The 11,744-nt window shown below is 40.2% G+C and overlaps 2 protein-coding genes across 2 annotated transcripts; both read left to right on the forward strand.

Moving 5' to 3' along the window:
• The first annotated feature begins 1,037 nt into the window (after positions 1-1,037).
• LOC135620135 (aldehyde dehydrogenase family 3 member H1-like) lies at positions 1,038-6,633 on the forward strand. The gene is made up of 10 exons (XM_065122833.1): positions 1,038-1,650; positions 3,470-3,538; positions 3,638-3,734; positions 4,668-4,874; positions 5,070-5,185; positions 5,333-5,437; positions 5,515-5,687; positions 5,770-5,860; positions 5,958-6,107; positions 6,220-6,633. Exons 1-10 carry the CDS (start codon positions 1,417-1,419, stop codon positions 6,457-6,459), a joined length of 1,482 nt encoding a protein of 493 aa, XP_064978905.1. The 5' UTR covers positions 1,038-1,416; the 3' UTR covers positions 6,460-6,633.
• A 756-nt stretch (positions 6,634-7,389) lies between these two features.
• On the forward strand, positions 7,390-11,672 carry LOC135618275 (probable methyltransferase PMT25). Its single transcript, XM_065119154.1, has 9 exons — positions 7,390-7,556; positions 7,798-9,330; positions 9,396-9,545; positions 9,886-10,156; positions 10,232-10,342; positions 10,448-10,622; positions 10,707-10,979; positions 11,119-11,313; positions 11,410-11,672. Exons 2-9 carry the CDS (start codon positions 7,834-7,836, stop codon positions 11,636-11,638), a joined length of 2,901 nt encoding a protein of 966 aa, XP_064975226.1. The 5' UTR covers positions 7,390-7,556; positions 7,798-7,833; the 3' UTR covers positions 11,639-11,672.
• The last annotated feature ends 72 nt before the right edge of the window (positions 11,673-11,744 follow it).

Below are 11,744 nucleotides of genomic sequence, written 5' to 3' on the forward strand. Positions count from 1 at the left end.
GTCGATCATTTCTTTATTGCTATCAATCAAAAAGAATATTTTATTCATTTAAATTTTTTTTTATTTGATAAATGCTAATAAACACTTAATATAAAATTATTATTATCTCCTTGCACGAATGCCACGTGTTGAGTTTCGATTAGATACGAATGTGTTCACTATAAACACTAGAGTATAAAATTATTATTTTTGATATTATCCATATATCTTATAATTTATTTGACATAATATATACTTTATATTATTTTTATAATTTTGTTAAATCTATGAGTCAAAACCCGTCCATCGATCGGTTCAATTCAATCAATGACTCATGCATCCAAAGGTTCAAATGGTCAACGTCCGATCCGATACCCTCTCATACATAGTCTTCTATAGAAGGTAAGTAAATCTCGAATAATAAACCATCTTCATTTGACTACCTCTCATAGTTTACACAACGATGGCATCAAATTCTTCATTTGCAAAACAATTGTCATTACTTTGACTTGTTTTATCACCACGAACACACAACTTAATTAAAATTAATATTACATTAATCTACAACTCGGATGACCTATTTTATTTATCGAATTATTATATATGTGCCGGCCACTAATTAATATGATTTATAATTTTTATTAGTATATTATTGTATATATGATAATTTTATCCGCATTTGAACGTGATGTTTTTCACTATTTAATATATATATATATATATATATAATTTTTCTAAAAATATATAATGAAAATATCTTTTAATTTAAAAAATATATTGAAAAATAAAATATCCTTATCATCAACATCATCATTACTATTATTATTGACGATACGAATTAGGTTACGAAGCAATGATCAATGTGACAAGGGAAGAGAGACTATGGGCCCCACCACATCTGTGTCTCCTATCCCTTCGTGGCCTTAAAGTACACACACACACAGACGAAGTACTACGAATTAGGATAATATTTTCAGAATTATTATTGTATGGAATAATAGTGAGGAGGTGAAGACGTCGCCGGCCACAACGCTGCAGTTAAGGCATTTCGCCATCGACGTGAGAGACGCGCTTGGGATTGCGCTGTTAAATGATCTGAATTCGACGTGGCCCAAGTCCACCGTAACCGTGTGATTACCGTCACCCCGACGGAGCCCGACGCACAAAGAACACACGTAACGAGGAACTCGGAGTGCAGTGTAAGAACACAGCTCTCGAGTCTCCGCCGATTGCGTGCCAAAAAGATTTCGTGGCGATTTTGTGTCCGATCGTAGAAGAAAAGATCTCCTTTGTTGTCCCTTCCCCTACCTCGGTTTCAGATCTACTTTGTGGACTTTTTCGTTGTCTTTTTCCTACGTATATTGAGGCCTCTGGGGTTGGCCTTTCGCTGTCGGCGTCTTTGGAGCGTGAAGTTTGGAGCTTTGGGGATCGGGAGCGATGGGGAGTGGAGGGGAGGAGAGGGGGAAGGGGGCGGGCTTCGATGGCGCGATGGCGGCGGAGCTGGTGGCGGGACTGAGGCGGAGCTTCGCGTCCGGACGGACGCGGAGCCACGAGTGGCGGGCGGCGCAGCTGAAGGGAATCGTGAGGATGATCGACGAGAAGGAGTCGGCCATCATGGCCGCGCTCCACGAGGACCTCGCCAAGCCCCAGATGGAGTCCTACCTCCACGAGGTGCCCGAATCCTCATCCTTGTTCTGTCTTTTTCTAGCCCTCGGTTTTCGACCGCTGCAAAGTTGTGATCTTGGATGGATTAATTAGTATTTCTGTGCTGTTGTAGGTACATGGTGATGTTCCTACCAAATTGGATTACTTGTAGCTACATGTTTATGCTGCCGTAGTATTTATTGTCTGCACGAACTTGTAGGAGTCTTGATACAAAAAAACTTCTCTATGCAATCGGATTAATTAGCGAGACAGTGAATTTAGTGGATTAGTCCTCTGATGTCCTCCATTATTTGGTTACAAATGATAATTTGATAGCTAGTTTTTAGTTATTTTCTGCATCTTTAATTGCTATCCGAGAGTCATTAATTTTGTGTGAATTTATCATGGACCGATTAACACAATTATATCTTTTGTCTCGATAACAAGCCATATGGAGTCGATCAGAGTTTTCTTGATGAGAACATCTCCTATTCAGCTTTAAGGCATAGGTGGAGTGTAAGATGTCGATATAACAGTTCTTGGTTTTTGCATTCTGTCATTGCTGCATATGTTTCAACTTGGGATGTTGTAGTTATGTTAAGCTGATTTCTACTTGATACCTCCAAGTTCTAATAGCAATTGTTAAATCAATTATTAAATCTATTTCAATGTTCAAATCAATCAAGAAATTTACATCGGAGAGTGATAGATATATATATGTTTAGTTCTGTAATCAAATCACAAATGGTTAGTCAAAGCAGAGACACTTTGCGGCAAAATACTATCTCCTGTCTGCTTGTGTTATATGATATTTGTCTGGTTATGGTGGATATAATGACTCAATTATTCATGCTCGTATCCTCGGATTTGATTGTTACTAAAAAATTTGCAGTAATACACCGAAATAATCATAAATTAGCATTCAACTAACCATAAAGATAAATTCATACAGAATTTAACAGTTGTCATTATTAGCATAATTCGAAAATGACAGTACTTATGCATGGAGTAGAAGTTTATTGAATTGTTGCACCGTTAGCCTTACACGATAAGATTATATAATAATGAAATCAAGCTTAGGTAAGCAAATAATTCAAACCCTTCTTGCAGTGTGATGCCTCAGAATTTTTCCGAGGTACCAGAGCCTCATCTGTCTTAGCCTTATCTAGAGATTGGCATGGTACACTCAGTTAGGACTGTTAAAAGTCCTAACTTAAAAGATACAGAGTAGTAAAGGACTAAAGAATGTGAACAGAAGATTGACATAAAGTACATGGAAGATGAGGAAGTCAGCTCTCATCAATTATTCCTTGTTAGGAATTGTCAAGACCTTTTGATATAGGATGGTCAAATAACTGTAAGTCAATGGACTTTTGTGTTTTGAACAAAAATATCCAACTGGCTTAGTCCACAATGGCTAAAACACCATCAATATCTTTACGTACATTGACTAGATCAAAATTTTCAGCAAGACTACCTGCAAATCAAATAAATAAGACTAACTTTAACAAATTAGTTTAGTTCAACAAATTCTTGAGTTTCTGACAAGCTAAAGTAGTAGCAACAGCATGTGTCACGACCATTTCATGACTTTGTTAATTTGATTGAAAGCTGTTGTTTGAAGTGCTGTGAATCTCCTTGGATATACAATCTCATACTTTTCACTAACATCAATGACCTTCTAACATGGAATTCAATTGGCAACGTAGGCATAGAAAAAAGCTCTTGTTGTTTCTATAGTTGAAAGGGTTTTATTTGGGAAAATTGATGCTCTCTCATGCCTTTCTACTTGTGAGTATTCTGAGAAAACTTGTCATCTGTATATGACCAATTGCTCATGGTGCAGATTTCACTTGCAAAAGCAGCATGTACCTTTGCCTTGAAAGAAATGAAACGCTGGATGAAACCTGAAAAGGTATCCTCAATATCATTCTTGCTAAAAAATCAAAGTCACATAACTGTTTGGCGTTCTTTAAATTAGCCTTGTAATATTAATATCTTTAAATCTCTTCAGGTGCCAACTTCTCTTACAACTTTTCCATCATCAGCAGAGATCATTTCAGAGCCCCTAGGTGTCGTGCTGGTCATTTCAGCTTGGAACTATCCATTTCGTAAGTGCAAACTATGTGCATTTTATAAGTGTGTGGACGGAAGGTGGCTTGTTGGTTGTGGAATAAAAGGGCTCTTCCTATTATATTGTCACCGACTAGCTTTGGTATCTATATATAGCTATAGTTTGATAATTCCCGAACGGCTTCCATTTTATATATCTTATGTTATTACCTTAATTGGAGAGTATTAGATCTGTCTTGGCTTATACTGCTAGTTCACAATTCTATGGTGCTTGGATCCTACTTGACATGAATAAGTAACGGTAGTGATGTTCGATCTTTGCTTCTCCTTTATGTGTCATTGCTCGAGTGTTTTTTATTTAGTTGTTCTATTCTTTGGGTTGCATGGGTTTCTTCAATCTGAACTCAATGCAGAATTCTTTTGTCTTTCTCTTTGATAGAATAGTCAGTCCCAAGTTACTCAGCAAGAAACCAATAAAAATGATCGATGTATGCAACATCTCTAAAATGCAACAGTAGATATCTTTGGTTCATATCGGAAGATTAATGTATGCAAGCTGGGTCTAATTTTTGTCTTTTAAGTTTTACTGTGTTTTTGGCTACACCTGAATATCAACTAAATCTGCTATGTTAAAGATCTGTCGGATTCTGGAATCTGTCAAAAAATTTTAAAACCATGCTTTCAGTCGTTTAACTTACCAAGTTGGGAAATTGTTGTTCCATTATAATATATGGAGTGAATGCACTTAAAATGTCCTGTTAGTGTCACTTGTACTTTTCTCAATGTTTGTTGATGTCAAGGTCATTGCCGTTCATTTTCTTGCTGTAATTACGTTTAGACTGTATTCCAGTTTGCTGTTTTAAAATGGCACTGTCAAATTTAAGGTACTTTGTCGCGACCTGGATTCTTGTACATCCCTGATTTTCTCTTTTTCAAGAGAAATAACAGTTCTTTTCTTTTGTTTTTCCCAGTGCTGTCTATTGACCCTGTAATCGGAGCACTTGTGGCTGGCAATGCTGTTGTTCTAAAACCATCAGAAGTTGCACCTGCCACATCATATTTTTTTGCAAAAGTTTTACCTGAGTACATAGATAACTCTTGTGTAAAAATAGTTGAGGGTTCAATCCCTGAAACAACAGCACTTCTGGAGCAAAAGTGGGACAAAATATTCTATACAGGTACTGACCGACTACTTCATGCTTCTTACCTTAATATAACTTTCTAAAGTTTTTTATAGATTTTTCAAACATTTTAAAGTGTGAGTCTGCATATTATTCCTATGATTTTTATGTACATATTTTTCTATTGCTCTATATCCATTTAGACTTTAAAGAGCCTGGATTTTGCAATTTTAACCAGCGGAAACTCCACAGGTAATGGCAAAGTGGGCCGCATTGTGATGGCAGCAGCCGCAAAGCATCTAACTCCAGTAGCCTTGGAGCTTGGTGGAAAATGTCCTGCTCTTGTGGATTCAAGTGTCGATGTTAAAGTAATTATCTTTTTGTTTTCTTCTTTGCTACAGATGTAGGATTCCTTGCATTGGCATTAATGAGGGTTTACTCATGAAACCAATGTAGACTTGCATCTGAGTCTGTTTTTTCAAAACTGATGTATCCTTGTTTCTTGATCTTTCAAGGTTGCAGCAAAGAGAATTGCCGTAGGCAAGTGGGGATGCAACAATGGGCAAGCTTGTATCGCTCCAGATTACATCCTTACAACGAAGTCATTTGCTCCGACACTGGTAGAAGTTTCAGCATGAAATTTGATGATGGTTGTATCCTGCTTGTTCTATTTTTTATCTTTTGACGACATTGACAGGTGGATGCTATGAAAAGAACATTGGAAAAATTCTACGGGAAGGATCCCTTGGAATCAGCAGATTTGTCTCGCATTGTAAACTCTAACCATTTCAAACGCTTGATGAGCCTTTTAGATGATGAGAACGTTTCTGGCACGATCGTCTACGGAGGCCAGCGGGATGAACAGCACTTGTAAGATTCAAATATTATTACCGCTCTTTATTAAAATGAAATCGAAGCTGTTTAACCTTAACATCACCATATATCCTTGCAGGAAGATAGCTCCTACGCTCTTGTTAGATGTGCCACATGATTCATCAATAATGAAGGAGGAAATATTTGGCCCTTTCCTTCCAATTGTTACAGTAAGATACTCTCAACACCACAATGCATGATCTTCTGAAGCCATCCTTTGTAGACTCACAAAGTTTCTGATAAAGGATACATATCTTGATCTGTCAGTTCGACGAGGTGGAAGATTGTATTGACTTTATAAACTCAAAGTCAAAGCCACTTGCAGCCTATCTCTTCACCAAAGACCGAAAAATAGAAGATCAGTTTGTAAAAAACGTCTCTGCTGGTGGAATTCTCGTCAACGATGTCGCCTTGCATGTGAGTTCCCTTATCCGATTCCGAAAAATATATGTTCTACGTGCAGTTATGCCTTCTAGTCCACTGCTACTATCAATTCTTTTGCAACTCAACTCTTTTTCTGTTCATGCAGCTCGCAAACCCACATCTGCCATTCGGTGGCGTAGGCGAGAGTGGAATCGGTGCTTACCATGGCAAATTCTCATTTGATGCGTTTAGTCACAAGAAAGCCATCTTATATCGTGGATTTGGCGGGGAAGCTCCTGCTAGATATCCTCCATATACACCACAAAAGCAGAGAATTCTTAGGGGACTCATCAATGGCAGCATCATCGCACTTGTTCTTGCTATACTTGGATTTCCGCGAGATTAAGCATATTGTCTATTTGATGGTCATATATGTATGTATGTATGTATGTATGTGTGTATGTATGTATGTATGAGATGTTCTGTTCCATGCCCTACGTATGTATGTATGTACGATCAAATTACTCAGATTCAGTAACATAAACTATCATGAAAAGATGAGTTGCATGCATTTGTCAAAGCTATGATGGTCTCCTTCCAAAGATTTTGATTGGGTGCCTCTTGATTCAAAAGCTTAAGTTACTGATAGGTCATATTATCCCTATTTTTAATCAAAATATTTTTTTACAAAAAATATAATTTTGACCTAACCACGATTAAACGGAGTCAAATTTGACCCGGTAAATTGGTTTGAATCGAATCGTTCTGATCATTTAAATTGGTTTGAATCGAATTGTTCGGATCATGATGACGATGAATAGGTGTATTTAAATCGGTACTCGGATCACGACGATGTTGAATAGGTTTGAATCGAATCGTTATAGGTTCGAACCGATTTCGACCTACCTAATCAAATTGATTGAAAACTAATTTATGATTTTAAACTGTAATATTAAAATTAGCTCATGAATTAACATTTATAAATTTTGATATTAAAATTAGCTCAATATTACTACTGAAATTTTAGATTTCAGAGAACTAATCTTTTTTAAATTAAAATCAATTCGATTTGATTTGATTTGAACAGATTCTTCGAACTTAAAGAAGAATATATCTTAAATCAAAACTATTTATAACATTAAAAATTAAATTATTACTGAACCAGTTTGGACCAAATTGATTTGGTTCGGTTCGATTCTGATTTGATTTGGTTCGATTTCGATTTGAACCGGCCTAACTAAGATGGGAATGGATGAATGAGTTGAGGCACACATATTGGCGCTCGCCTTCAAAGCCGGGGTTCGTGTGGTCACCCTCCTCTCTCTCGTCGCTCGCTTCCTCGCCTTGGAAGCAGTAAACACCGCTTTCTTTTCTATCCGGCAAAAAGGAGTAATTTTTGCTCCCTAAATCCGCTCCTCGTCTCTCATAATCGTGTGGCGTTGTCATCTTCTTCTCTCTTCTTCTAGTTCGTTTGCGATCCAATGCTCCGTCGAGCTCAAAAAGGTGCGATCTTTCTCTCTGCCCGAATGCTTTCTTTATTTTCCTCTGTTATGCGTCAATCATTGCTACTGGATGCCTGAGCTTGAACTGGAGAAGATTTCTCGCTTCCAGGAGATAAATTAGTGAGTTATCCTGCTAGTTTGTAGTCATCATGATTTGATTTCTTGGCATTTTAATCTGGACTTCTCAACCGCTCTGATGATCGACAAATTGAGTACCTCTCTAAACTTGACTCTGCTTTTAGATACATAGATCGAGCAGTATTGGTGTGTGAATCGAAATGCCATTCGGGAAAAGCTCCACGATGGACTTTAGGAGGTCATCATCGTCATCGTCGTCGTCGCAGTGCTCGACAGCGACCCTTGTTGTGTTCGTTGCTCTTTGCTTGGTCGGTGTTTGGATGATGACATCGTCCACTGTAGTCCCCGTCGACATGTCTGCCACCGAGATCAACTCGGAGATGAAGCAACAAGCTTCCGAGACTTATTCGACGCCACTCGAAGAGAGTTCAACGGAGGTCTCCGGTGAAGCAACGAGAAGATATGCCGACACCAGCGTGAGCGATCCTACAACTGAAACCAAATCCGAGTCGTCGGAAGAGCAGAAGCTGCTCGACAAAACAGCTGAAAACATGGCAGAAAAGACCCAAGAAGGCGAGCTTGGGGAGGATGGCAAGGATAAGAAGGATGATGATTCCACAAAAGCTCAGGCATATAGTGATGAGAACGGGAATACAGAAGGTGAAGAAGTGATCAAAGAAGGTGGTGAGAGAAAAGAAGGTGATCCGGAGAACGCTCAAGACGGGAGCTCGGAGGAGAATCCTCGAGAATCTGCAAATGGTGCGCAGGAAAATACAGCAGACCAGCAGACATATAGTGATGAGAATGGCACTGCAGAGGGTGGAGAAATGATTAAAGAAGGTGGTCAGGAGAATAGCCTCGACAAGAGCAGGGAAGGGAGTTCTCAAGAAACTACGGATGGTGAGCAGGAAAAGAAAGCCGACCAGAAGTTTGATGAACCGACAGAAAGTGAGCAAGACAAAAGCTCAGAACAGAGTTCAGATGAAACTACTAATGGTGATGAGAAACCAGAGGGTGGAGAGATGATCAAAGAAGGTGTTCAGGAGTATGGCCAAGACAAGAGCAGCACAGAGGAGCCTAACCAAGTAACTACTGATGGTGAACAGGAAAAGAAAGCAGATCAGAAGGTTAATGAAACAGCAGATGGTGAGCAAAACAAGATTTCCGAGCAGAATTCAGATGAAGCTAAGGGAGATGAGCAACAGAAGTCCGATAGCAACAACACATCAGAGCAAGATGGAAAGGATCAGGGTCAGATAGAGGAGAAAGGTGAGCAAAACGAAGACAAGGAGGCCGAAGTAAAATCCAACGAGACCATTACAGGGACAGGGAACAAAACGGAGGACAGTGTCTCCAGCGAGTTGTTTCCCGACGGAGCTCAGTCGGAGCTTCTAAATGAGACGGCCAGAACTCAGAATGATGCATGGTCTACTCAAGCTGCCGAGTCCAAGAAAGAGAAAGAAGTGCAAGCTACACCAAAGGAAGATGGTACTGGGTACAACTGGAAGCTCTGCAATGTTTCCACTGGGCCTGACTACATTCCTTGCCTTGACAACGAGGACGCCATCAAGAAGCTCAAGACTACTAAGCACTATGAACACCGGGAGAGGCATTGCCCTGATGAAGCTCCCACCTGTCTTCTTCCTCTTCCTGAAGGATACAAACAGCCAATCGAGTGGCCAAATAGCAGGAACAAGGTACCTCTTCTTCATTGCATCTATGTCAGAGAAAATTCATTTTCACAGTTCTAATGTTACTGCAGATATGGTATCATAATGTACCTCACACAGAGCTTGCAACCATAAAGGGGCATCAAAATTGGGTGAAAGTGTCTGGTGAGTACCTCACTTTTCCCGGTGGAGGAACTCAGTTCAAGCACGGAGCACTGCACTACATTGATTTCATCCAGGAGGTTTGCTTGTTACTCTTTTCTGCTCCTTGCTTACAAGTACTTTTGTCTTCATGATGTCAATTTATGGAGCCTCAAATGTCAGATCAGGTGTCATCATATACAATTCCTTTTGTTGTTTAAAGCTGTATCATTACTATCATCAGCTCTATGGCATGCTTGAACTGCTATTTTATGTTGATTACAGCTTCCAATTTTTTCCTAATCAAAATAGTTCTTTAGTCCTCATCAGTTTCTCTAGTATTTTATGCTTTACTCTATGAAAGATGGATTCCTAGTGCAAATTGTTTGATCAGTTTTAGCATGATTTTGATCATTTCTTCTGTGCTACTCTGGTCTGTAGTCTGTGCCTGAAATAGCCTGGGGGCAAAATAGCCGTGTTGTATTGGATGTTGGCTGTGGAGTGGCCAGTTTCGGAGGCTATCTATTCGACAGAGACGTGCTCACCATGTCATTTGCTCCTAAAGATGAGCATGAAGCGCAAGTGCAGTTTGCTCTTGAAAGAGGAATTCCAGCTTTCTCAGCAGTCATGGGTACCAAAAGGCTTCCTTTCCCTGGAATCGTCTTTGATGTTATCCATTGTGCCCGCTGTAGGGTCCCCTGGCATATCGAAGGTAGCTCAACCCGAGAACAAAACTTCATGCCATGGAAGAGGTGACTCACAGGTAATCTGCTGGAATACCTTGCAGGTGGAATGCTGTTGCTCGAGTTGAACCGGTTGCTGCGTCCTGGTGGTTACTTTGTATGGTCTGCCACACCGGTTTACCAAAAACTTGAGGAGGACGTTGAGATCTGGAATGGTAATTGTTCTTTGATCCACATGAACTTTCCTAGTATCAGCTTGTAAGAATTCTTTGTGTAGTAGTATGATCACTAACCTCTGCTGTGAATGTGAATGGTTGCAGCCATGACAGAATTGACCAAGTCCATGTGCTGGGAGATGGTGAACAAGACGAAGGATAAAATCAACAAGGTCGGCATCGTAACATACAGAAAGCCTTCGAACAACGAATGCTACGCGAAACGAAGCGAAAGCAGCCCTCCACTCTGCCAAGGCTCTGATGACCCCAACGCCGCCTGGTAACTCTTTTACTTGTCTTTCCATTTCATGGCAGTATGAGTTCAATGAATCAACGTGTTTGCACATGGCACGTCTATCTCCAGGAACGTCCCCTTGCAAGCGTGCATGCACGAAGTACCTTTGGATTCGGCCGTCCGGGGATCACAGTGGCCGCAGCAATGGCCGCAGAGGTCGGAGAATCCACCGTACTGGCTGAATAGCTCACAGATTGGAGTATATGGAAAGCCTGCACCAGAGGACTTCAAGGCAGACTTCCAGCACTGGAAACGCGTTGTAAGCAATTCGTATCTCAAGGGACTGGGGATCGACTGGTCTGGTGTGAGGAACGTCATGGACATGAGAGCCGTCTACGGAGGGTACGTGAAAACCATGCATTGTTAAGCTGCTCTTTCTGCTATCGGAAAGGATATATGTGAAGCTAAGAACCATCCTTTGTTTCTGAACACAGTTTCCATGCTATCAAACAATGGTGTTTCTCATCACTGCTTCTTTCAGTTTTGCTGCAGCTTTGCAAGAGGTGAACGCATGGGTGATGAACATCGTCACCATCGACTCACCGGACACTCTTCCTGTTATTTATGAGCGTGGACTTTTCGGGATGTATCACGACTGGTGTGAATCTTTCAGCACCTATCCTAGATCATATGATCTACTTCACGCGGATCATCTCTTCTCCAAAACAAAGAAGAGGTCGGCATCATGATATCCTTTTTGCACTCCTGTGGAGTTCATACATCACATCACTGACCAATTTGTCTCTCGCTCGGAGGGACTGTTAATATGCAGATGCAAACTATTGCCGGTGATCGCTGAAGTGGATAGGATTCTGAGACCGCAAGGCAAGCTTATCGTAAGGGATAATGCAGAGACACTTGAAGAGGTCGAGAGCATGGCAAAATCACTGAACTGGGAAGTCAGAATGGGCTACTCAAAGGAAAAAGGAGGATTGTTGTGTGTTCAAAAGACACTGTGGAGGCCAGAAGAAGTTGAGGCAACTGTGTCATCATTGTCTTAGAGCAAATGTAAATCTCAGATGTGTTTTCTTCTTCTTCTTCTTCTTCTTTTCTTTGTGTTCATTTGCTGTTGACAATAGAGGGATAGGCAATGGTTTGTGATTCTGA

The sequence above is a fragment of the Musa acuminata genome, chromosome BXJ2-8, assembly GCF_036884655.1.
Source record: "Musa acuminata AAA Group cultivar baxijiao chromosome BXJ2-8, Cavendish_Baxijiao_AAA, whole genome shotgun sequence".
NCBI lineage: Eukaryota > Viridiplantae > Streptophyta > Magnoliopsida > Zingiberales > Musaceae > Musa > Musa acuminata.